This window comes from Xyrauchen texanus, chromosome 33 (assembly GCF_025860055.1).
Source record: "Xyrauchen texanus isolate HMW12.3.18 chromosome 33, RBS_HiC_50CHRs, whole genome shotgun sequence".
NCBI lineage: Eukaryota > Metazoa > Chordata > Actinopteri > Cypriniformes > Catostomidae > Xyrauchen > Xyrauchen texanus.
In genome coordinates this window covers 27,512,909-27,539,952 of record NC_068308.1, presented here as the reverse complement: position 1 = coordinate 27,539,952, position 27,044 = coordinate 27,512,909, and the positions used below count along the sequence as shown (strand labels likewise).

Sequence of the window (27,044 nt, the reverse complement as noted above, 5' to 3'; positions counted from 1 at the left end):
ATTTATTAGAATCTATATCAATGACAACAAACACTTGACTAAATTAGAAGCCTTTAATTTTGGGTATGCCACTGAAACAGGAAATCTTTAAAAACCCTCAGAGCTTAAAGGGTTAATGGAGTTATCAATAGAAAGTGGTTGCCACCTTGGTTCGCAGAGTGGTTAGTTCATCCATGTCTTCTTTAAAAGTCCTCTTCAGATCCTCCAACTCCTTAATCTTAGCTTTGTGAATCTGCCAATCAAGCCACAGACACAAAGACAATAAAAACCCATCCTTCACATTGTCATTATTCATTCTTTCATTAACATCAGCAGAGGATTCTTGCTAGGCAACGTAATAATATTAATGAGAATGCATAAGCTAATAACACTATGTCTTGCATGGAGGTGAATCATCAACAAGGGTGTAAACACTCATTGTCGGCCTCAGGTACTAATGACACTTGGTGAATGGAGGCTCATTTACTCATGAATAAAGTTGTAAAGCAGGTGGCAAAGTGCCACATGGCAAACTCTGAGGCCATCTGCAAATATAAGAAAAAGAGTGGAAGAATTGCAGAATGAGAAGTGAACCAGAGACGTATGAGGTGTAAACATGAAGAAACATCTGTGCCCCAAAGCTGTAAACCTAACTTTCTGAGGCCTCTGTTTTCTAGGGAAATACATTACACAAATATGAATGAGTTAACAGATACCATTAGGGCTTGAATGAATACTGTTGTACTATTTTTATGCTACATTTACATTTATGCATTTTGCAGATCCTTTAATCCAAAGCGACTTACAGTGTATAAGATTTTGAATTTCCTGGGAATCAAACCCATGAGCTTCACAATGTTAGAACCATGCTTTACTAGTTGAGCTACAGGAACACTTAAAGGATTAGCAAAAAACCTGTGTTCTAACCTGTGACTTTCTTCTGTTGAACACAAAAGGAAATGTTAGGCTAAATGACAACCTCAGCTACCATTCACTTTTATTGTATGGAAAAAGAAAAGATGCAATGGAAGTGAATGGTGACAGTGACTAAAATACTGCCATACATCTTTTGTGTTCCACAGAAGAAAGTAAATTATATGGGTTTGGAACCACAATGGAAAGTAAATGATGAGAGAAATCTACAAGCGATCCAAAAGATGCACATGAGGGAATCGAGCCGGCACGCTTGTCAAGTCTTGTCAACTCCGCTGTGGAGTCTTCATCTGGTGAATGTCTCCCTCGCCAACAAAACAATCAAACTGCTTCTGCTCACTCAAACAAATAAGGAATTTCCTAACTCCGCTGATCTGTGTTTCTCGGAAACCTGGCTGAATGAAGCCATCCCGGACAGCGTATTACATTTGCTGAGCTTTCAGCTGTCAGAGCAGATCGCATCACAGAGTTATCGAGGAAAATGAGAGGCGGTGGAACATGCATTTACATCAATGAAAGTTGGTGTACAGATGTAACAGCTTTGAAGAAGATGTGCTGTCCTATTTAAGAGGCACTCTTCATCAACTGTAAGCCTTTCTACTTGCCGTGGGAGTTTTCCTGGTTTATTCTGGTGAGTGTGTACATCCCGCCACAAGTGTGCGTGAACACAGCATTACAACAGCTGGCTGATCACATCACAGACACAAAACAGAAATACCCGTACTCCCTTATTAATATTCTGGGAGATTTGAATAAAGCTAACCTCACCCATGAAGTTCCAAAATACAAACACCACATCACATGCCCCACCAGAGAAAGATATATATTTATGTCTACAGAGTGAGGAATCGTGCAGGTAGAATCACTCTGGACCCCACACACCCTGCCCAATACCTCTTTGAACTGTTGCCCTCTGGCCGGCGTAACAGAGCACTGAGCACCAGGACATCCAGGCACAAGAACAGTTTTTACCCTCTGGCCATTTTCCTCATGAACAATTAAACTGCCTCAGGACACCCCCATAGTGCAATAATGTAAATACATATCTCATGTACATATGTAAATTCCCATTTACAAGAACTTTAATTTCAAGAACTGTAGATACCCCTACGTTGCACATACATTACAACTTGAACATGTACATATTCTGTTATATGTTCTATTATTTGTATGTCTATTAATACTCTTAGCTTGTTTTATATTATGTGTCTCACAGTAATGTCCAATGTGCACTGGTTTCTCCTATCACCAATACAAATTCCTTGTGCAATAAAGCTCATTCTGATAAATGATACTGATGAAACTGCACCTCTAGCTGGTCTGTCTGCTCCTGTTTTTGCTTCTCCAACTCTCCTTTGGTCTCTCGCAGCTTTGCGTCCAATTCATTTGATTTTATCTCCTCAGATTCCTTCAGGAAACACACAGTGATACAGAAAACACTGAGATTTTGATCAAACAATAGAAAAAACATACAAGCTCATATCCCTAAGATGACGAGAGAGAAATTGGACCCGTTTGTTAATGGTTTGATAACTATTTTTAAATGGTAACTCAAAATAGTCTACATGAAACCATCATTTCTGACTCATAGTTTCTGAAGTCTTAAATTCACAATCATAGCTACTGATTAAGATTGACATGCTTTCGTAGTACCCAAGTCTATGCTGCCCTCTAGTGGACATGACTCTTTTCTTCCTTAGTAAACGGTACCTGGTATGTGCGAATCATGTCCTGGCAGTTTTTGCGGATCTGTTCCGTTTCTTCCTTTGCTTGAGTCAGCTTGGCGGTTGTCTCTCTCAGTTTGTCTTTTGTTTCCTGTTATTACAGAGATAGTGCACTGATATTTTAATGAAGTGCCAAATGTCAGCACAAACATTTCCGACAAACACTACTAAAACACTTCAAATACCAAACTCAAACTTCAACATTAAAGAGAGAGATGAATGAAAACATTTGGGTAGAAAATCCTGTTCCAACAGTCATTTAGCAGTGCAATATTTTTTGGATGTTGTTCCTTTAATGGGCTGGATTAAATTAATTCCATTACTGTGGATTTTAACTTCCTCCTTATCCAACATTGCAATTTGGAATCTGAATAAATTTTTGCTGCTATAATAATGTGCCCCATTAACTCATAAGAAGTGTGTGTAATTCTAAAAATGTACCTTGTGAGCATCTGTTTCGCTCTTAAGTTTGTTCTGAGCCCACTTTACTTTGATGACATGAGAATTGATTTCTTCCTTGACTTTCTCCAGCTCGCGAGATACTCTCGTCACATCATTCTCCTAAAGGTGGGTTATCAAACAAAAAGACTACTAAGAGAACTTACACAGAGTCTATGCCTACAATAGAGTCAAGACAATGCATATCTTAATACACATCCAAGATAAAACCTATAAACAAAATGACAACAAAAGTGGTCCAATGTGAACCTGATCTTGTAGTTACAAAGGTTGTATAACAATAATTGTCAAGAAAAAAAGTATTTAATGTGTGACCTTAATGTCATATAGCTGTTGCAGGCGCCCTTTCTCCTGGGCCAGTGAGTTTCCTCGTCGGGCCTGTTTGTCAACTTCAGTAGTGGCCTCTCGTAGCTTCTTCTCTAGCTGTTCCTTCTCCCTGCGCAGGTCCAGTGCCTCCTTCTCCCCACGAACATACTTCATTACCATCGTCTCCTTCTCCTGGCGTGCCTCCTCATATTTCTTATTAGCCTGAGGAGATCGGAGAACATGTTACCACACATACACAACACAATTAAATAAAATGTCATCCCAGATGTGTGACTTTCTTCTGCTAAACATAAAGATTTTTTAAAAGAATATCTCAGCTCTGAAGGTCCATCCAATGCAAGTGAATGGTGGCCAGAACTTTGAAGGTACAAAAAGCACATAAATGAAGCACAAAGTAATCCATATGACTCCAGTGGTTAAATATATATCATCAGAAGCAATATGATAGGTGAGGGTAAGAAACAGAACAATATTTAAGTACTTTTTGACAAGAAATCTCAACTTTCACTTTCAGATTCTTTCGTTTTTGGTAATTTGCATTCTTTGTGCATATCGCCACCTTCTGGGCAGGGAGAAGAAATTATAGTAAAAAGGACTTAAATATTTATCTGTTTCTCACCCACACCTATTATATCACTTCTGAAGATATGGATTTAACCACTGAAGTCATTTGGATTACTTTTATGCTGCATTTATGTGCTTTTTGAAACTTTAAAGTTCAGGCCACCATTCACTTGCACTGCATGGATCTACAGAGACATTCTTTTAACATCTTGTGTTCAGCAGAAGAAAGAAAGCCATAAATATCTGTGATGGCATGAGAGTGAGTAAATGATGAGAGAATTTAAATTCTTCAGTGAACTATCCCTTTTTTAACACTGTGATTGGCCAATACTGATCTGATTGTAAATGTTTATTTTTCTAGACTTTTATTTGCATCCAGCCATATGCTGGGAGAAAGCAACACACAATACAATTACAGATAACAATTTACATTTGGCAAAATTGTGAAAAAAAAAAAAAAAACACCTAATTGCCATTATTGCAGGACAAACATATTTCTTTGGTGAGCTTTTAAATTAGGTAATGAGTCTATAAATGACTCGGAGTGAGACAGAGTGTGTGTTCAAAATCGTTTTCGTTTGATACATGTGCAATCTGACTTCATCCACTCATGTTACATAAAGTATACAACTTATTTTTGCATGTGTGTTTATTATTCAATTCAGTGTTACCGAGATGACCGTCTATGTACATTTTGCATATTTGATGTGTCCACTGACCCGGTGAAAAAAAGAGTGAGAGAGGCCCTCACACTTGACTGAAGAGTTTGCATGTGAGTGAAGAGCTATTTGAGCAAGTCCTTCCAAACCAAACAAAGCCCTCTTTCTACATTTTGTGCAATTCCCTTTAGGACTGAAATTAGTCAAAGTTATCAACAATGTTGACAATAAAAAATTATTGACAAAAATGTACTGTCGAATAGTCATTTTTTTCTAATTTATCGTAACAAGAGATCACATCGAACTCTAATGAGGACGCACGCGCGCAAGAGCAGCACTGCAGTTCACGCCTGACTGAGGAGAGGAAGAAAACTGCTCACAGTCCAGATTCACTTTAAACTTTCCAAACTTTAGATTGGAAATTATGAGTGAATTATACACAATAATAAATACAGAAGCATACTTGTTGTGGAATAAGTGTGACTGCACCTGGCTGATGGACACTCTGTCAATTTAGCCACAAATCTTATGGAAGGTGGGCTTTGTTTGGAGGAAGGTGACCGTTTCCATGACATGCTTTCCCTCACCTGTTCCAGTCGATAGGCCATCTCCCTCTGCATCTGCTGGATGGCATTCTTGGCAGCCTGATCTTGGTGAACCAGTCTGTCTCTGGAGTCTTTCAGTTCTTTCATAAGTTCCTCCACCCGGCTCTCAAACTGGTTAAACAAGAGAAACGATAAGTCATTCACGCCGCCATCATTGTATTAAAAGAACATTGCTGTAGTAACAATAAACACAGCCCTGATGATGACTACAGAGGCAGGTCTGGCTGAAAGTAGCTGAACAGTAGTTGAAGTCAGAACAGTGTTTGCACACCCAGCACTATGACTCAGTTAATGCATTTAATTACCTCCGTAACACTGCATCATCATATAAATGTCAAGTTCTGCACTGCCTATGAAAATAAAAAATAAATTATGTTTTCCATAACTGACAAAGGCTCCATTCTGGCAGCTGGTGTGTTTCTTAAAATAAATGGCTCCTTTTCTTGCACTCATATGTAGGAACATGGTGTTAGGTTTCCTTCCCGATGCCGCTACTGAATGAAAAGTAAAGCTAAAACTTGAGAGGAGATTGATCAGTGCGAGACAGAAAAGGTTTGATTCTTAGAAAGCCTGTTGACTTAAAATGAAACTGTGACAACAAAATGCACACAATAGTTTCATCATTATGGCAATGCTTAATTATGGCTTCTGAAACGGTCTCCATGGGCTGCTCTGTTTGATTTGTGTTATTACTCTCTTTGACAGGGCCTCTTTCAGACAGAACTGCAGTGCAATCTCTCTTAACCTAGAGCTGCTCTGAAACAAACATTATTTTCTGGTACCATAGGTGCAGTCAGATATTCAGATCCTCAAGAGGAATTTAAATAACAAAGTGTCATTGAGCTAAACATACCTAAAATCTGGATACAGCTAAAAATGTAGGCTAATGTCACACTGAGTAATGGTAAGGAGAGCCATGGTAGCATGAGGCAATGCAGATTGTGTGGATATAGCAGCTTGTCACCATTGCACAATTCAAGCATTTAAAGTGTTTTTGGGGGCGCAACATGTGTTCCAAGTGTTTGAATTTTTGGTCCAACTACTCCTTGAAGCTTACAGAACATTAAATGGAGTCTGCACTATGTTTACACAAAAATTACATAATAAGCAATGCTTAATTAACGTTATCCATTTGTGTTGTCTTAAAACTAAAAAAACTAAACAATTACCAACAACAAAAAATTATATTCTGTGTGTATAATCCACAAATAAAACTGCAGTTTAACATGATTTGTGTATTTATATACAAAAAAAAATTAAGTTACCTTACTTTGTTTTCAGTGCACTTTTTAACCATGCTTCCCCATGATATTATTCTTCAAATCTCTTATTTTTAATTACAGTATTTCCAGTTAAATTACACTAATTACCTGTAGCATGCTACTGGGCAGAATCAACTAAATTATGAAAAACTCATAAATAAACAATATATAGCAGGTATTACCTTCTTATTGATGCAAAGATGCTGTTTCTCCATCTCCATCCTCTTCTTCAGCTCTTCTCTCATGTTGTCCTTTTCAGAGCAGATGCCCAGAATCAGCTCCTGATGCTTCTTATTTTCATCAAGTAACCTGATAAACAGTTGTCAGCTATCACTACCAATGTTATAGCACTGTCATAAAACTGTAATACCCTGGACCTGTTACAAAGTAAAAACAATCCTTGCTATGCAGGGCTTTACCATGTGAGATTTTTACTTGTATTTTAGAGTGAAAATTGCTTTGTGCAAACGTTTTTTTTTTTGGTGCAGACTGTGACAGCTGATCCAACACCCGTTCTTATGAACTTGTACCCTAGCCGACCATCAGAAAAAAAAATCACTAATGCATCTAGCCTCTTAATTTTTTCTTACTCTCACATGGCTGCGAGTGTCATCCTCTCTCTCTCTCTCTCTCTCTCTCATATGCAGAGACCAAGAGAGAGTGAAGCCGCATAGGCAGATAAACCACATAAAGATGGTGTAAGTGGAGTTTCTTGTTATTTTTGAATGTCAAAATGACAGACAACATTTTGAATTATGACAGATTGACGTATGTTTTAAAAACATGACGTTAATGCGCAAGTTTCAAATCTTCTAGCGAGATGCGGCACAATGGTAAAAGACCTCCCACTCTGTGCAGCACAGGTTTCATGGAAAAACAATTAAAAAACAGCACATACAGATGCAAAAACACAGTAGTATATAGTTTGTAGCGTGTCATAGAAAATATATACATTTTATAACTTATGTGAATAACATTAACCATTATTGCATTATACAACATCTAACAGATATACTCAACAGAAAATACATTCAAATAGTCATGAATGTCATGAAAGTTTAATTTAATATTACAGGTAGATGAAAATATCAGTATTACTGATTAATCGTGCTAATAGTTGCTTTTTGGAACTATCGGTTATCAGCAAAAATCTATGCCGAAAGTTGCTGATAGTTTTTTCATAATTCTGTAATTTCAAAATAAGTGTCCCTGGTCTATTTTGGGCTTGTTTATACTTAAAATTCCACATTATGCACCAAATATGATTTTTATTCTGGTTATTATTGGGATTTTGGTCCGCATCTAGGATTTTATAACTTTTTGACTCTTTTTCTGTTCCTGCTAAAGTAAGAAATGTATAATAAAATTTTATAAGTCGATTTTAAAAACTATCAGCCAATTAATTGGTTATTGGCATTTACCAACACCCTAGTTATCAGTATCGGCAAAACCCACTATCGGTCAACCTCTATTTAATATATTTTAGTGTTGATGAACTATTAGTCTGTTAAAAATGACCAATGTTTATTACTGGCAAATGAAAGTATAAAGTATCATCAATATATGTTTATATCAGGACTGATGTTGTAAGGTTAACTTAAAAATAACTTGGAAAACGGTTTATCAGAGGTGTCCTTTGTCATGCATGAAGCATCTTTTGTTTCTGAATTCTGTAGTAATTCTTTAAAAGTTGCTGTCTTTAAAAATATGAACTCTGACTGTGTAGCTAAATTTTTGACTGTGCGCCTACATTTTTTCACTTAGGGGTATTTGTACTGAACTGGTCATCTAATCTGCATCAAGAATAACATGTGTAATTGTTTTAGATATAGTTTCAGCATTTGGCTATGTGTCACAAATAGAAAGGACTAGACCAATAAAGATTAGCAGAGGGAATTGATGTCCATGATTTGATCAGACATCATAAAAGCAAGCCGGACTGTCAATAGGTAAGCCAGCCATATGCCCTTAGCAGAAATGAATAAAGCCAGAACAGGAAGGGGTTAAGGCACCCTAATGTTGCCCACAGTGTAAAATGTACAGCGTGCTTGCTTTAGTCAATAGATCCCATTATAAACATAAAAAAACTATTTCTGACAAGCATGGGCAAAAACTGTTAAAACATTTTTTTAAAAGACAATTACATTTTTAATGTTGATGCTATGTGAAATTACTTTGAAAAAAGACTCTATATAAATCAACCTTTTATTTTTATTAACCAGATTATTCTTGAAAGTGAACAAGATGGTCCTAAGAACATCAGTCAAAAATATTTATACAATCCTGGTAATTCAAATACTCATTGTGATATATTTCCCTTGACATCTCCTTATCTGTTTACTTTGATGCCAATGAGGGCAAAAAGGGGACATTTTATTTGCCAAACACTGGCAAAGCAAGACAGTGATCTTTAATTTTCATGCTGCTCAGGATGGCAAGTCAAACTGATTATTTGCACTCACTGAGCACTTTATTAGGAACACTATGGTCCTAATAAAATAATTGTAGCGCATCCACCTCAAGGTTCGACGAATTGTGCATTCTGAGATGCTATTCAGCTCACTACAATTGTACAGAGTGGTTATCTGAGTTACCGTAACTTTTTGTGTTACCCTAGTTTCTGTCACTTTGAACCAGTCTGGCCATTCTCCGTTGACCTCTCTCATCAACAAGGCGTTTCCATCTGCAGAACTGCCACTCACTGAATGTTTTTGGCACCATTCTGAGTAAACTCCATAGACTGTCTGGCACTAACAATTATGCCATGGTCCAAATGACAGAGATCACATTTTTTCCCAATTCTGATGGTTGATGTGAACATTAACTGAAGCTCCTGGCCCGTACCTGCATGATTTTATGCATTGCACTGCTGCCACACTATTGGCTGATTAGATAATCGCACGAATAAATAGGTGTACACGTGTTCCTAATAAAGTTCTCAGTGAGTGTATTTTCTGCTGTTGCTATAAATCAAACACCAATGGACTATAACCTCACTGACATGAGTTGTTTTATATCACTATTAATGAACAGCCTACCTCTTGATGGCTTTCTCCTGTTGGAAGTACTTGATTTGGACACACTTCTCGAATACAACCAGGGAGTTCTGGTCCTTGGGTAGTCCATTGGGTAAGCCTTCCTTTCGGACACCCACTGACTGAGTGTTCAAAAGTTCATCCTCCAGTTCATCCAGGAGAGAATCTTGAGACAAAGAGCGCTGGATCTCAGACATCAGCTTTCTGCTGCAGTCTGTGTCGTATGGGTTTATATTTGAGTTGGAGTCTGAGTTTAGGTAAATTGAATTTTCCGAGAGCTTATTGGCAAAAGCAGGGGGTTCATTGCCCTGAGAAGATGGAGTATCTTGATCAGGAGCCAAAGGAGTCCCATTAATTGGGAATTGAAGTTCTGTTGGCACCTCTAATGTGTGACTCTTGACTAGTGAATTATCCACAACTGTATCCAAACCAGAGGGAGTAAGCTCATCTCTCCAGTTGAGAACAGAAGGAGAGGATTCCTCCACCACATTCGGAGACCTACCTTCTGGTATCGAATCTTGTCGTGCTGCTGGCTCCTCAAGGCTAGAACATTCGAGTTCTCCATCAAGGACAGCAGGCAACGACTCTGCAGCATTATCGAGGGGAGCTGCTGGAGATCTGACATCATCAATGGAGGCTGTTCTACTGTCACAGCTAGTGTTCCTATCACCGGGTGTATCTTCTATGCTTGCAGCTTGTTGGACCTCCATGAACGTGTCAGAACTCAGGCCTTCTTTATCCACACTGTCGGAAATGGTACCGTCCAGCTTAAAACTGTCCGGCTCAGTGCCTTCCTCATGTTCCTTTAACACGACCTCACCCCCATCGCTGACATTGGTTGACCCTTCTGGAAAAATTCTAACCTCTGAACTTTTGGTGGGGTCAGAGGCAGGGGTCTGTTCTTCTAGACAGTCTGATGGCTCCATCAGCTACTGGCCTGGAAAACATGCATCAAATTTCAACAAGTGAATCACACGTGACACTAAAGACAGTGTACCTGCCAACCAAGAACGTGAACAAGCTAAATATACAATCACCATAAAACATCTTTATCATGCTGGGTCACATAAAGCTGAAGTATTTATATGGCTGATGGTGCCATTTAACATTATCAGATTTCTTCCAGGCAATGGGAACAATGAATAACCAAGAAATTAGGGTGTTGTCGTGTATGGTTTTCTTTCAGAAAGTCAACTTTTCATAGCTGCTGTTAAGATACTGATATTAATAGAACAAGTAAAAGTTCACGGTTTCATAATAACTGTCTAAATCCCACACATTTCTGGGTCCATGGCTGAGGCGTGGTACTCAATCACAAAACAGGGACATGGCTCTCCTTCCACCCAGAGGCAATGTTGCATTGCCAGTATTGTGAAAGTAGGCTGACACTTCTTACAACCAACGAATGAGTGTCTGATACCGGTACTTAATTGTATTAGGATTCAGTGGCTTAGCAGCTAAAACTTATAGAAATACTACTTGCTATTCAGAGAAAACACACTGATGGTGGGATTCACACAGAAGCCCATTCAGCAGGATACTCAAGAATGTGTTACAAATAATTTCAGGAGTGTCTGTAAATATTTGGCCATTTTGAGATTATTAGGCTAGCACTGGTCAATAATAGTGTCCGCTTGGCTAATTTATGGGTTAAAAATTATTTGTTTTATTTCAGCAATTTTGTGTACTTCTAATTTGCTGAAAGAAAATCTAACTCCCGATGTTGTGAATCAGTATATCGTGAACATGAATTAGAACACTGGCAAGGGTGTTGATCCACTGAACATTGGGACACTTATGAATCAATTACCAGCGACACAATTATGAGCTCATGAATTAAAACACAGCTGGTATTAATCAGAAAATTTTGTTTTCGAAATGACACTCATGCGTTTTCGTTGCAGATAACGTACATTGTTATTATTAAAGATAAATGACAAAGGCTAAATGAAAAAAGAAACATAAAAAGGAGTGTTTTAAAAAAAAAAATGAACAACGCTAATATATAAAAGATTTATTTTCTTTTATGAACATTATGGATGAAAGATAAATCTATTTTAAGGAGAAAATAAGGCTTTGACCTCATGTAGCTATTTACATTTACGCTCGTTTAGTAACGTCTTGAGAGACTTCAGAAGATCTGAAGACAAACACTAGTTTTTAATGGTGCATTTTGGGAATTTTCAGGGAGGAAACATTTTAGTGCACTGGAACAATTGCGTGATTAGGATAGCTGCAGAAATGACAGACCCCCTGATCAGTTCATTCATTCAGATGGAAGTTTGTTGGGAAGGAAGTTAGTTAATTCAGAAGAAAGTTATTTTGTTCATTCAGAACGAAGTTTGTTTGTTCATTAGGAAGGAAATTTGTTTGTTCATTCGGAAGGACGGAAGTTTGCCCGAAAGGAAGTTAATTTAAATGGAAGTTTGTTCGAAAAGAAGTTTGTTCATTTGGAAGTAAATTCGTTCATTCAGAATGAAGTCCATTCTTTCGCTTGAAAGAAAGAAGACACTTTATTGTCCCCAAATGGAAATGTGTCTGGACTCATGGTATGAACACAAACACAAACAGAATAATAGTAGAGAGAATTATTTTAATTTAATCTTTTATTTCTTTCAACACATTCCCAGTGGGTCAGAAGTTTGCATACAATATGTTAGTATTTGGTAGCATTGCCTTTAAACTGTTTAACATGGGTCAAACATTTTGGGTAGCCTTCTACAAGCTTCTCAACATAAGTTGCTGGAATTTTGTCCAATTCCTCCACACAGAACTGGTGTAACTTGAGTCAAGTTTGAAGGCCTCCTTGATTGCACATGCTTTTTCAGTTCTGCCAACAAATTTTCTATCAGACTGAGGTCAGGGCTTTGTGATGCCACTCCAAAACCTAGACTTTGTTGTCCTTCAGCCATTTTGCCACAACTTAGGAGGTTTGATTGTGGTCATTGTCTATTTGGAAGACCCATTTGTGACCAAGCTTTAACTTCCTAGCTGATGTCTTGTGATTTTGCTTCAATGTATCCACATAATTTTTCTTCCTCATGATGCCATTTATTTTGTGAAGTGCACCAGTCCCTCCTGCAGCATTGCACCCCACAACATGATGCTGCCACCCCCATGCTCTACGGTTGGGATGGTGTTCTTCGGTTTGCAAGCCTCACCCTTTTCCTCCAAACATAACTATGTTCATTATGGCCAAAAAGTTACATTTTTGTTGAATCAGACCAGAGGACATTTCTCCAAAAAATTATATTTTTTTGTCCCCATGAGCACTTGCAAACTGTAGTCTGGCTTTATTTATGTTGGTTTTGGAGCAGTGGTCCTTCCTTGCTGAGCAGCCTTTCAGGTTATTTCTATATAGGCCACGTTTTACTGTGGATATAGATACTTGTCTACCTGTTTCCTTCGGCATTTTCACAAGGTCCTTTGCTGATTTTCTGGGACTGATTTGCACTTTTCGCACCAAACTAAGTTAATCTCCAGGAGACAGAATGTGTCTCCTTCCTGAGCAGTATGATGTCTGCATGGTCCCATGGTGTTTATACTTGCGTACTATTGTTTGTACAGATGAACATGGTACCTTCAGCCATTTGGAAATTGCTCAATGAACCAGACTTGTGGAGGTCCACAAATTTTTTTTTCTTTTGATTTTCACATGATGTCAAGCAAAGATGCAGTTTGAATAAATTCAGACTAGCCATAATGTTCTTCTGGGTTAGCAGTGGTTTTCACCCTGTCACTTTTCCATAGATGCCATTTTTGGCCAGTGTCTTTCTGATAGTGTAGTCATGATCAGTGACATTTATTGATGCGAGAGAGGCCTGCAGTTCCTTGGATGTTGTCCTAGGCTTTTTAGTGACTTCCTGAATAAGTTGTAAGCTGAACCCCATTACGAATGCAGTTTCATAGATTTAGGGATTTAGTAACTAAGGAGGTAAATACTTTTCCACACAGGCCCAGTTGGTATTGCACAACTTTTTTGCTTCAATAAATAACATAATAATTTCTGTATATATAACAAGATAAAACATTACAATTACATTATTATTATAGTATCCTTCATAAAACATTCTTGCTAAGTACAAAAAATGCAAGCCTGCCAATACTATGGACCACAATTTTATGAATGTATTCGCATTTCTTCTATAATTCTGTAGTCTGGGGGGTGGGCTGTGCCCAGCCCACAAAAATAAGCACTGAACGCTAAAAGAAAAAACTGCTTTCTCGTACCAAATGCACTAAACACATGTTATGGTATACACTAACATCACGAAAAAGAGAGAGCTGTAAATAAGAGCTGTACATAGTACTGCTGCTCCCACACAGGTGCAGTTAGCTTTAGCACAAAGGCTAACCTATCAAAACATCTCATATTTGACATGTTCAAGAGAATTTATTTGCCCTGTCTGCTCAAAATAAAAGATCTACAGTGTTAATGTAACCAGCTGCTTGGTGGTCAAAGATAAAAATGCTTAAAAAACATAAAAATACACACATTATCTGTGTAGTGGAGATACAGCTCTTGATATCACCCTCAGGTTGATCAAGCGAGTTTTAACAGTCATTATCGATTATAACAACACATTTAGCTTATGACAGCGCATTCGAGTATATTTAATAAATATAGAGATTATAATATCAGTATACGACATCTTACGCTGGCATAGAGTACACGCACACTGCATTTACTTAGCTTGTTGGCTAATAAAATTAACGTTCGCATTAGTTGTTGAAATTAGGACATCTTTGTTTACAATATGCAACTTACCGGTTATGTCAAATCCATTACAAACGTGATATGTTTAGCTGTTGTGAGAAATAGTAAGTGTCAGGTCCGTGTGAGTGATCTCTGTCGGTACCGACAATCTCCTCTCCAGTCACTATGTGGTGACACATCAACAATATGGCCCCTGTACGAACCACTGATAGCGAAGAATTACATATCTAGAATGGCAGCGGTCAGTTTATCCACACTGCAGGATCAAGTACCGCCAACAGGGGAAACCAAATCGGCCAAAACTACATTTTAAACAGGTTTATGTTAATTTTATCCAGGTATGTTTGTCTGAGAACAAAACTGAGAAATGTACTTGTGAAACGGTAAGCATCACGTCTGAATAAGGTATGGCTATGTAAATTCAATAATATAATAGGACAAACTAAAAAGTGATTAAATCAACAGTCAGGAAGTGGCTAAACATTTTAAGCAGTCCTCACTCTTCTAGCTTTATTTTATTCTGTTTTGTTGATAGTATTATTCTGATGACGACAAAGCAGGTATGACCAGACAGACCACTACAGACAGAATGCATGCTGTAAAATGTAATTTGTAACGTATTCAGAAAGATTATTCAAAATAAGTAACGTAATCTAAATACTTGGGATTACTTCTTCAGGACTGGAAGATTTGTTTCACTTGTTTTGAAAATAAACAATCTGCCAGTACAGTAAGACAAAATATACGTTAAAATACATCCTCTGAAAAGCACAAGTGGACTATGGAATGAAGGAAATATGCACTTTAATTCTAATGCTCTTTAATTTTATGTAAGTTTTATTTTTGAGTCTTTTGTCTTAAAATAGGCTATAGTTTTCTCTTAAATTAGTTACTTTTTTATATCCGTAATTCTTTCTCGTTTCTCTTTCCTTACATGCTTTGCCTTATCTTTTTACAGTTACGAGGCATATTGTCTCTTTAGATAAATCTTTAAAAATATCCATGAACTGTGTGGTAGTTCGTGTTGAATTGAGTCAAACATAATTCACTCAGTCCTCATGGTGCCCTTCTTGTTGTGTCCCAGCACACAATAATTCACTAAATGTTTACCATAAGATTAAAGTTTACTGTATATTTTACGCTATTATAGAGCTGTTCAGCCTTGACGTAAATTTCTAGGCAAACATAGCCTCGTCAATTTCCTATCGTGTATTTGAATTTATGAGTAAAATAATGTCTGTGGTAAAAAAAAAAAACTACTTGAAGATACTTTAATTCTTAAATTGAGATTGCTCACAGTCATACCTCAAACGTGAATTTTGAGCCACCGTTTTATTTTTTGCTATGTTTTTATCTAGCAAATTCTTAGCAACATAAAACAAACAATAATAGTAAACACGGTGGTTTAAAAATTCACGTTTTTTTGTATGACTGTAATTTATTTATGTTGTAGAGCAAATCATCAAGTATCTTCAAGTAGGACTAATGTTTACCACATAACTTATTTTATTATTAAATTGAAAAACTGCATTATAAAATCCATAGGAAAATACCGAAAAGACTTTACAATACACCTTAAAATTGAAAAGCAGTCGTACGAAGCGAGGCAATCGCGTATTGTAATGCTGTGCTGCTCGAGGTCGTCTGAGCTCGTCACGGGATTATTTATTTCTCCTATATCATTTCCGGTAAAACTCGTTATGCATTACGTTATTCTTTATATTATTGTTTTTAAAAATATTTAGCTATACTTTGGTCAGTTTTATCGAACTTAAATATGTTAAACTAAGCTGAGTAAATAAAAACAGTTGTTCTGTCGACCAATGCTGGCAAATCCAGCCATGTGCGATGCAAACCGTTTAGGGTTATTATTAGGATAATTCATTTTCCTACTTAATGCATTGCATTGGAGTTTGTAGCTAGTTCAGGGTCTATATATTCAGTGTTATCTTTCAACTCAAATCTTTAAAAAGTCTCGTGGAAGGATGCACGTTGTATTTCCTATTTAGAGAAAAGGACAAGTGTTTATCTGTGTATATGTACTGATCAGTGTATATAGTATGGATATATGTAATTTGTACATGCACATTCATGTTAATTCATCGTATATACATGACCTAAATTGTATTCCTGTCAGCTGCTGGGATCAATCTTTCAGTAGTACCTCAAATTCTAATCAAACACACCTGAAGCAGCTAATCAAGTTTTGTGTTCACTTGAAAATGAAAGGCAGGGGTATTGGAGCAGAGTTAGACAAACTCTGCAGGACGTTAGATTTCAAGGAGCAGGATTGACTTCCATATCATTGACACGTGCACACAAAGACCTGCCAGTGCAGTCTCATCATTGGTGTGTTTCACCACACAGTAAGACAGATGGGCAGAATGAATCGGGCCTTCAATCCAACCATGATAAGACCCAATCTCCCCCTGAGAAGACCTGCGACAGGACCAGGTTCATTTACACCCAGAGGCCCAGCTCCTGCAGTTCATGAACTCGCTCAAGAGCAGCTTCTGGCAAGTGATGTTCTAGAGGGTGAGAGCTACATGTTTTTGACATGTAGATAGATATGCATGTCACTGATTATTTGTTTGTAATGTGAGCTTTTTCTCCAACTTCAGGTCCTAAAGATGCAGTCAGAAAAGAGAACAACGTGATCTCTGCAAAGAACAGCTCTGATGTATGTATGTGATAATAATGCAATAAACCCCAAGAGAAGATGTGTTACAGTGAGCATGTTTACATGCACACCATTAAGATTGTATATAAAAAAAAAAGACAGCAAGAAATTGGCATTTACATTGCATTTGCAGTAATTGTGTTATTCTCTGCTTTTGACATCAAACCGTGTATAGGCATGCACACAGCTCGTGTGCACATTGGATAAGCCGGTAAGAACGCTGGTTAAAGTGTTTTCATGCAACACGAAATCATGTACTGGGCTAAAATCTACCTTTGTCGAACGGTTTATTCTTTTGCCGTTAATGAACACCGATAAAGGAAAGCTGTTTAATGTGTTTACTTGACCACATACGTTATTGGCTAAAGCATAATCGGTTTAAGAACGTGCATGTAAATGTGCTCAGTGATTTTACCACAGATAAGGGGTGTTCTTGGGCACAATTAAAATTGAAGTGCCTTAATCCCCCTTTACCATGATTAAAACACAGTGTCATGTTCTGCAGCTTAATGCTTCTAGAAAACAGTGGAAATGGGAATGTGACTAAAGTCACTAGACGTCAATGAATAGTTGCGTGAACCATTTCCCCACCTTTTTATTAAATTACAATATAGTCTGTTTACAGTTGCCATTTTTACAGCACCTTCAATTTTGTATCATCTAATTGGAATTTAGTAAATCTCTCTTTCCTGTTTTCTGATAGCTTTTTGACTATATAATAGAAAACAGTTTTTGGATGTGAGCTTAATGTAAACTATGTAAAGAGTCTATCTTTTCACAGTTTGGAGACTTTTTGACTCTTCCACAGACAGTAGAGATGATGGTGGGCCCACTAGTGAAGTTGTGCAACTACTGCAGTCATCAGGGTAGGTTTGATGCTCTCTGCTAGATTTCAATATTCATCTTGCATTTGCTTGTATTTTCATTCTCAAATTTGGATAGTTAGTGAGAGGTGAACATCTTCTGTTTTTTCTTATTTTAGGTAACTTCAGGTGCACCCGTTGTAAAAAGACCTGCTACTGTTCTGTAGCTTGTCAGACAGAGGACTGGAAAGCTCATCGACATGTTTGCAAACCTAGCAATTCAGAAGTCACCAGGTACTTGATGGGATTGTTTGTTATTCAGTTTTATAAATGGAAATAACCGTATGAAAGTTCTTTATTTTGCGTCTTTTTTTTATTAGTGAAAAAGCAAAGGAATCCAAAGCTGATCCTTGTGGAAATGGTGTACTTCAAGCCAAGGTATTGCCGGAGTAACCTTCACTTGCCTAATAGGTAAGATATTCCATCAGAAGCTAACAGGCATATTTTTCATTTTCTTTTTTTTTTAACAGGAAATCTGTATTGAAGTACAGCCAAAGAGAATGTATCAACGTGATTTACGCCAGAACAATCTTTCCAAAGGAGCTGAGATACAGGTATATTTTTGTTTTTGACCTGTATTGCTATGTTCTCTGTATGCAAACTGTGCCTCACTGAGGATCTTTTTTCAGGGTACAGTGATTGAACTGAGGAACCCTGGGAAGTTCTTCATCCACCTCCAGTCAGTGGAGATGATGGAGTCATTGAAAAACATCAGCAGAGAGCTCCAGGAGACTTATGGCACTTCATATGCTGCCGAGTACAAGCCTGAAATTGGGGAACTCTGTGCTGTTAAATTTTCTCTTGATCGGGTCAGGCAAAAAATGAGTCATAATACCACAATAATTCAAATTTTATTGAAATATGCAAGCTGGTGGCACATTCAATTAATAGTTCGTCCAAAAATGAAAAGTGTCATTATTTACTCTCCCTCATGCCATCCCTTCACACACACAACTGAAGATTTAAAAAATATATATATATATCCGCTCTGTAGGTCCATGAAATGCATGTGAATGTTGGCCAGAACTTTGAAGGTCCCAAAATCACTTAAAGGCAACATAAAATTAATCCATATGTCTCCAGTGGTTAAGTCCTTTTTTTTTTTTTTTTTAATGGTAAAAAATATTTTCTCACCCACACCTATCATATCACTTCTGAAGTTATAGATTTAACCACTGGGGTCATATGGATAACTTTTATGCTGCCTATTTATATGCTTTTTTTGGACCTTCAAAGTTCTGGCCACCATTCACTTTCATGGAATGGACCTACTGAGCTATTTCATTTTTGGTGTAACGTTCCCTTTTAATGTTTCTGTCTTGAATCAATGCACTGTTAAACAGATCAATGTCTTTTATTCTGCTTGAAACAAAAAGTGCAATGAGTTTTTTTTGTGCTTAGTTTGGTCTTTTCACACTTCTTTAGAACTGGTATCGAGCTGAGGTTCAGTCGGTTGATGTGGCCTGCAAAAGTGCTAGTGTATTTTACATCGACTTTGGAAATGAGGAGAACGTTTCACTTGATTACACAATGCCTCTTTCTGCCAAGATTGATGCTGCACCACCCTTTGTGAGTTCAGACTCTATCTTCGATCTTCCAATCTCCGATGCAGGTCTTGTCACATTATGATGCCAGCGGAAGTCAGGAGGTGATTTTTGTGTTTCTACAGGCTTTGCAGTGCTCTGTTGCCAGGTTAACGCCTCTGACAGGAAGTTGGACGGGCGAATGCACTATTGCTGTTAAACGGTTACTTGTTGGAAAGAGCATCACTTTCACAGTGGTGGACATCATGAATGATGGAGCTCTGCTTGCAGTAGATGTTGCTCTTAGCACGATTGGTAGGGCATTCATGGTTTGAGATGTTTGATTAGAGAGCTATTGTTTAAACCACAATAAGATTTTCTGTCTGTTCCACAGGTAAACACCTGAGCACTTTCCTTATAGACCAAGGCTATGCCATTAAAGAGGATACTCCTCCTGTCAAACCACAGACCGAACATGACATCAGTGAGTTGCTTCTTCAACCAGAGTTGTTGTCATCGAATGATTCATTTATTTGTTCACCAAATTCTGTTCATGTCTTTTAGATTCTCTGCTGACAGCATCTTTTGAGAACTTTAAGCGTTTGTCTGGAGGAAAGAATGAAAACTCTGAAGCCAGGCCTCCAGAACCGTTGACTCAGGGAGTGGGTGACACATTCACAGCCGTCGTCACTCACCTTCAATCCCCCTCAGAAATCCTCTGTCAGAAGCTAGAAAATGCCAGTTAGTGTTCTGCTTGTCCATTCAAGTAACTTTCACCTCAGTCACATTGTTGTGTTTTCCCTACATTATCATAATTTGTGCAGAAGACAATGAACATCCACACCGGTAAACACATTTTGACACTATTGGAATGGCATAAAGAATTGTCTCCTATGTGCAGGTGTGATCCAGCAGTTGCAGGTAAACTTGAGGGAGCACTGCTTGAACACTTCAGTCAGTGAGAACTTTAGACCTGCTCCAGGAACGGTCTGCTGCTCTCTTTTTTCTGGTGAGAATATCTTCACCCATTAATTCTTCCATTGTATTGTTATGATCAGAAAACTGAAGCTCTCAGAGTTTGAATTTATATTAGGTAGCATTTTGTAGACGTTGAATGTCACCAGCAAGATATGTATGTATGTATGTATGTATTGTTAATGTAATCTAACTCCTAATACATTAGAGGACAACCAGTGGTACAGGGCTAAAGTGCTGGCATATTCCTCTGAGGACCGCTTGTGTGTGGGTTACGTAGACTTTGGCAACTCAGAGGAGGTTGAGTTAAATCTTCTGCGCCCCATCAGCATGGAGCTGTTAGCTTTGCCAACTCAAGTAATACCCTGTTCTCTAGCAGGTATAGTACAATGGTTCCACTTAAGTCTATGTGCGTGTGTATAGATACAAATCCGTGTATGCTGAACTTCTCAAAGTCTGTTAGTGTTAATGTCCGTCTCTATTGGCATGCTAACATTTTGGTGGTGTTTCAGGTATCAAGCCTTCCACATCCACCTGGTCAGAGGATGCCACATTGATGGTGAAAAGTTTAGTCTGCAACCGCTTCATTCGGGTGGAGATTCTGGGTAAGAAGGACGGTAAGGCTCTGGTGTCCATGATCGACGAGTCCAGTGACCCTCAGACTAACGTCACTGAACTGTTGTTAGCAATGGGTTATGCTGCCACAGAAAGTATTGAGCTCGAGAACAAGGATCCAGCTCAAGAATCCATCCCAGGAATGCCCTGTAAGTGTGAAGCATATTTTATTTATTTAGTTTTTACCAGTTTCCAATACATTTTGAAAGGGTGACAGAATGAATGTCCTATTGTTTTTCTTAGCTCTCTGCGGCCCTGCTATTGAGAAGATGGAGTGGACTTGTGCTGAGCTTCCCTCTAATGGCCAGAAGGTGGAGCTGGTTATCAGTACACTGAAAAGCCTTGATGAATTTTACTGTTACAACTACAGTGCTGCAGGTGTGATTATCGATCCATGTCATGCTTTCTTCACTGTTATCAAGTTTTTGATTTGGATCTTTTTGTTCTTGTGTGTTTGGCAGATGAACAAAGCCTGACAGAGTTGTCCTATGAGTTGATGAAGCATTGTGAGTCAGAGAAAGCTCCCTTCACCCCCACAGTGGGAGAACCCTGTTGTGCTCTTTTCACAGGTGACCCTTATCTCCTCTCTTTGTGACATCTATTCAAATATTTGGATCCATTTTTAAAATGGGTTAGTTGGAGTTTTCTGAAATGGCTCCTCATGAATTCCCAATATTAGTGACATGGTTTTCAAGGTCATGGAAAACAGAAATATTCTTAAATTCTGCAGAGAATCTTTTCTAGTTATGCTCTGTTGTAAAATATGTTACTTATGTTTCTATGAAATTACTAATGGTTTTAACCGATTAACTTATCCAGTTGTTTTATCACAAACAACTAGAAAAGTCTTGGAAATTAATTTGGCAAGGTGTGGGAACCCTGTAGCCAGCTGTTTGTAATGGTGTATGTAAAACTATCGAACTACATGAAAACGTTTTGTTGCATAGTGCCACAATGGTTTGACAATTGCAAAATTTTACAAAAAAAAAAGATACTGATAGGGCCTGAAATTCAGTGTGGGTATTGCGCACAATTTATATAATTCCTGCAAGTTCCACGTTCATAGCACGGGGAATTCCTGGAAACACTTATTTACTTTACAGTGCAGCTGTAAATGTTTAAACCAATAGATGCAGATGATCAAATCAATATATTTGTTTTTTTTTTAAAACTGTAATTCCAGAAGATGCTTGAGTACATCTGCTCTTTCTCTTGTGCAGCTGTCGGCAGCGCATTGAGCGATTGAGTTTAGGGTGAGCATGCGACACAGTAAAGGGAGCATTTTGTCACATAGTTACTGAACTTAAGATCTTACCGATGTATAAACCTGTTAATTCAACATGCAAGTGTCATTGTACTCTGTCTCCATTAATGAGTGACGCGATAAAACATTTGCTCCTGTTTCTGATTAACAAAGGTGTTAACAATGCAAGCGTGTGAAGTTGGAGCGATCTATAGTTTTGACGCCTTTCATATGTTGCCGTTCCATGATTTAATCATAATGCAGCACATTTGACAAAGGCAGAAATGGCAAAAATGCTTTGTGTACCAGCTGCATGGTGAAGAGAGAAAAACATGTTACAGCTCTCATCTCCAACTCTCACGTGTTCCATCCAGGGGCAGAAATTAACCATTTAAATTATGGGGGCAGAAATGCCCTCGCAATATCATCTGATATTCGTTGGTATGCAGAGTCAGTGGCGGATGCTCGCACCATAAGACGCACAGACGGGCACTCCACTTTTCATGCTCTGCATCAGTTCGTTGTCATGTGCTAAATTATGACCGTTTGAACCATTTATTTAAAATATACTCTTCTAGTGAGTAACGCTGTCACTCCCTAGTTGAGCATATCTCTGTTTGAAAAGCCACCTCAACAGCCAGAAGCCAAAAGTGTGGTAGGTGGGATGTTAGGATACATATTTAGTTAATCCGCTCTGAGAGAACACAAATAGGCTATAATGTAACCAAATGCTTCAATGTAGTTAATAGCCTAATATTAACAAAAAATATTTCTGGATAAATGCCCTGATGTGAAATAATAAAAAACACTAACCACTTTTAATGTATGAATGGTATCTCTGACTAATTTTCATTCTGAAATATGTATTTTTGCATTGTTTCATTCAATTGTCATGGCGTTAATTTTAAGCTCCTCATTCCAAATCTGGAAAAATGCGGTCATCTTGGTGCATTAGTTTTGTAGGCTATGTTAATTTAATAGCAGGGTCATTTTATGAGCTTAGAAAAAAAATGCCCTTGTAAAGTTCCTGTACTGAGATTGAAAATGTGTATATATGGTTCACCCAAAAATTTAAATTCTCAAATGTTTACTCATGCCATCACAGATGTGTACTGTGATTTCTGAACACAAAGAATATTTCAGAATATTTTCCTCATAATGCAAGTGTACCAAAATGATGAAGCTCCAAAATGCACAAAAGCAGCATAAAAGTAATCAAAGTCATCAGTGGTTAAATCTATATTAATTTTATGCTGCATTTGTGCATTTGGAGCTTCAAAAGTGTTGTACCCATTTACTAGCATTGTATGGAACTACAGAGCTGATATATTCAAATTTGTGTTGAGCAGAAAAGTCAAACACATCAGGGATGGCATGAGGGTAAGTAAATGAGGATTTTCATTTTTGGGTAAACTATCCCTTTAATGTATAGTACTGTACAATTTACATGCCTTCCTTTTTTGCAGGGGATGGCCAGTGGTACAGGGCAATGGTACTAGAAGTGTGTGTAGAGAGAAAGGCCAGAGTTTATTTTGTGGACTATGGCAACTCCTGTGAGGTGGAGGCAGCAAATCTAAAGGCCATCTCCCCCAGCCAGCTTAAACTGCCTTTCCAGGCAATACGCTGCTGGCTTGAAGGTTTGCTGTTTCCTGTTTGTATGGCCTTGAATGACTATGGATCTGTACATGTATTGTCACAAGCCTAGAATTTGATCCACTTAACAAATCAATTTGGAATGTCCCAAAACCATTTTGAGCTCTGCTCTCTGACATCTACCACACACACCAGTATCGGGACATCCCTAATATCTATTTATTCATGCAGGTGTGGAACCAGTTGAGGGTCAGATGAATAAAGAGGCAGTACGTAGGTTTCAGGCTCTGTGTGCCAGTCAGCCGTTGAGTGGCAAAGTGCTTTCCATCACAGAAAAGGGTTATGGGGTAGAGTTGGAGAGTAGTGGAAAAAGCATTGCTGCTGTGCTCATTTCTGAGAAACTGTCCAGACCTTACGGACTGGTGAAACAACCTCCACCAAAGCAAGCTGAGCCCACCAGTCAGATTGAGGCTCTGCCTACACTCAAACCCAATGATCGGAATCCACCTGCTGTAGAGCTAGCTAAAGTAAACAACAAGGAAGCTGCAGATACCCCAGCAGTGGGAACCACATCAAGTGAGTTTATATTGACATGACAGTATCGCAATGTTTTTAAATATGACTTTACAGCTGAAGTGTGTGTTTCTACACTGCTTGTGTCACCGAACTGAATTGCAAAAATAATCACAGTTTTCAAACAGATTCCAGAGAACTCCCCCTGTTCTTTATTGGTTATAAAAAGGGATTGTGCCTCGCCAAACTTGCACCACTGGTCGAGCCAATCTTGCGGTGTTATTTTCATACTGCCACAGATGTTAAACTTTTAGGCTTGCTTCTAGATTAAATTACACCGCAGGCAGCCACGCTTCCGGGTTCATTTGAGAAGCAGATTTTAATGGTGGGTTTGGGCAGCGCTACCGTTTGAATAACATTTAAAGCATTATATTATGCAATAATGTTTGTTAATGATATTATGAAGGGATATCTATGTTTTACTGTGAAGAAATTATCTAGTTTCTTTCTGAATTATCGGGAAAAAACAAGTCTTAACTTAATTTGTTAAGCCTGTTTTTATTATGTTGGATATGTTGATTAATACACTTGCTCACATGCTTCTAAAGCCTAAGAAATGTGGCAAATAAAAATTAAAACAACCATCAAACATACAATATGCATCTTTACTGCTTAAATTATTAACCCACATACAGTAATGATGTTTGACTTCAATATCATATTCCATGTTCATACTTAATTTTAACCGTTTTTGATTTAACAATGGTTTCTTACTGCATTGATAATAAATGCAATGACAATTTTAGCGGTAAGACTTTATATTATATCCTTTCACAAACTGTAGCCTATGTGTTGCAAAGGTGGAGACGGGGTCCCATTCCTCCCATTAGACCTTTCATGGGTTTTGTTTATGTAAGATCAACATTAGGTCATAGTTGGCCTCCTGTGTCGGTCACAGCAGTTGCATTTTGGAAATTGAAAACAGCGCTTTGCGATCGTAGTTTGAGCAGATGCGATAACAATTACTGTAATGCGTGAAATATTATAAAATATGTTGAAACTTATCTAGATCTAACAATCCTGAAGCCTGAAAGTCTTTGGGCCTGGGTAGCTCAGTGAGTAAAGCCGCTGACTACCACACCTGGAGTCACGAGTTCGAATCCCAGGGCATGCTGAGTGACTCCAGTCAAGTCTCCTAAGCAACCAAATTGGCCTGGTTGCTAGGGAGGGTAGTGTCACATGGGGTAACCTACTCATGGTCACAATGTGGGGTTCTTGCTCTATGGGGGCACGTGGTGAGTTGTGCATGGATGCCGTGGAGAATAGCGTGAAGCCATCCTCATGATGCCATCTGTTTTGTTAAGTGCACCAGTCCCTCCTGCAGCAAAGCACTCCCACAACATGATGCTGCCTCCCCATGCTTCACTGTTGGGATGGTGTTCTTTGGCTTGCAAGCCTCACAACGATTTTTGTTTCATCCGACCAGAGGACATTTCTCCAAAATGTAAGATCTTTGTCCCCATGTGTACTTGCAAACTGTAGTCTGGCTTTATTATGGCAGTTATGGAGCAGTGGTTCTTCCTTGCTGAGTAGCCTTTAAGGTTATGTCGATATAGGACTTTACTGTAGATATTTGTCTACCTGTTTTCTCCAGCATCTTCACTACATTCTTTACTGTTGTTCTGGGATTGATTTGCATTTTTTGCACCAAACTACGTTCATTTCTAAGAGCATGTTATACTTGTGTACTATTGTTTGTATAGATGAACATGGTACCTTCAGGCGTTTGGAAAATGCGCCCAAGAATGTACCAGACATGTGGAGGTCCACAATTTTTTTAATTGTTTTTCCTGAGGTCTTGGCTGATTTCTTCTGATTTTTCTTTTTCTTCCCCCCCATCATGTCAAGCAAAAAGGCATGGAGTTTGGCCGTAAATTTCATCCACATTACACCTCCAATTGACTCCAAATAGCCTAGCAGAAGCTCATTGCTTGACATAATTTTCTGGATTTTTCCTAGCTGCTTAAAGTCATAGTTAACTTCTGATTCACTGGAATTGTGATAGTCAATTAAAAGTGAAACAATCTGAAAAATTACTTTTCATGCACAAAGTAGATGTCCTAAACAACTTGCTGAAACTATAGTTTGCTAATATGAAATCTGTGGAGTGGTTAACATGAGTATTAATGACTTCAACCTAAGTGTATGTAAACTTCTGACTTCAACTGTATTAGGCACATTTAAAAGCCTCAGTCACCATTCACTTTGAATGTTTGTTAAAAAAGATGCAATGAAAGTTAATGAAGACTGATGCTGTCATTTTGCCCTAATAGGTTCTACATGTTCGGAACGACATAAGGGTGAGTAAATATTTTTTATTTGGGGGTTAATTATCCTTTTAATGGTTTTAAAGCACAAATGTTTTACTTGTTTGTGGCAAATGATTTAATATGCTTGATGTCTGCTTTTTCAGCTCCCACCTCATGCTGTTGTCTTGAGCTGAAGCAAAAGGTTGGGGAATCTACTATGATTTTTTTAAAAGCGAATTGAAGCCATCATACAGAGTTTTTAAATGAATGTGGTAATTTATTTATTTTCAAATATACCCCCCCAGATTGACCATATTGAGGAATTGGTCATCCTCCTCATGAAGGATGTCGGTGGAACCAAACAGTAACTCAAGGTTGTTTTCAAGTTTAACAAACTCCCTTTTCAGCACAGTAATTTTATTTTTTTGACAGTGAAGCTAAATGACTTCTGGTTGAGTTATGTTGA

At 38.1% G+C, this 27,044-nt stretch overlaps 2 protein-coding genes across 2 annotated transcripts in view; one reads left to right on the top strand and one right to left on the bottom strand.

The window, feature by feature from the left end:
- ccdc186 (coiled-coil domain-containing protein 186) overlaps window positions 1-14,451 on the bottom strand; it is a 38,534-nt gene extending 24,083 nt beyond the window's left edge. Inside the window, exons 1-9 of the mRNA XM_052103258.1 lie at window positions 14,316-14,451; window positions 9,551-10,484; window positions 6,695-6,821; window positions 5,233-5,361; window positions 3,411-3,623; window positions 3,078-3,197; window positions 2,623-2,727; window positions 2,222-2,320; window positions 146-232 (exon numbers count right to left, since the gene is read on the bottom strand). Coding sequence (XP_051959218.1) covers window positions 146-232; window positions 2,222-2,320; window positions 2,623-2,727; window positions 3,078-3,197; window positions 3,411-3,623; window positions 5,233-5,361; window positions 6,695-6,821; window positions 9,551-10,473 — 1,803 coding nt within the window. The 5' untranslated portion in view covers window positions 10,474-10,484; window positions 14,316-14,451. The remainder of the gene's footprint in view (window positions 1-145; window positions 233-2,221; window positions 2,321-2,622; window positions 2,728-3,077; window positions 3,198-3,410; window positions 3,624-5,232; window positions 5,362-6,694; window positions 6,822-9,550; window positions 10,485-14,315) is intronic.
- A 543-nt stretch (window positions 14,452-14,994) lies between these two features.
- LOC127626691 (tudor domain-containing protein 1-like) lies at window positions 14,995-26,946 on the top strand. The gene is made up of 22 exons (XM_052102667.1): window positions 14,995-15,094; window positions 16,632-16,799; window positions 16,886-16,917; window positions 17,726-17,810; window positions 17,927-18,041; window positions 18,128-18,185; window positions 18,278-18,361; window positions 18,437-18,616; window positions 19,233-19,376; window positions 19,477-19,645; window positions 19,725-19,814; window positions 19,895-20,071; window positions 20,232-20,339; window positions 20,514-20,684; window positions 20,818-21,069; window positions 21,164-21,298; window positions 21,382-21,489; window positions 23,630-23,800; window positions 23,988-24,332; window positions 26,603-26,629; window positions 26,743-26,780; window positions 26,884-26,946. The coding sequence occupies exons 2-22, from the start codon at window positions 16,640-16,642 to the stop codon at window positions 26,944-26,946; spliced, it is 2,712 nt and encodes a 903-aa protein (XP_051958627.1). The 5' UTR covers window positions 14,995-15,094; window positions 16,632-16,639.
- The last annotated feature ends 98 nt before the right edge of the window (window positions 26,947-27,044 follow it).

What these genes read in the sequence shown, in the direction of transcription:
- LOC127626691 (XM_052102667.1), top strand. Translation starts at nt 16,640, where the DNA reads ATGGGCAGAATGAATCGGGCCTTCAATCCAACCATGATAAGACCCAAT. An exon ending in CCAAAGGAGCTGAGATACAG is followed by an intron (nt 18,362 to 18,436) that starts GTATATTTTTGT and finishes ATCTTTTTTCAG; the next exon opens with GGTACAGTGATTGAACTGAG. An exon ending in ATCCATCCCAGGAATGCCCT is followed by an intron (nt 21,070 to 21,163) that starts GTAAGTGTGAAG and finishes TGTTTTTCTTAG; the next exon opens with CTCTCTGCGGCCCTGCTATT.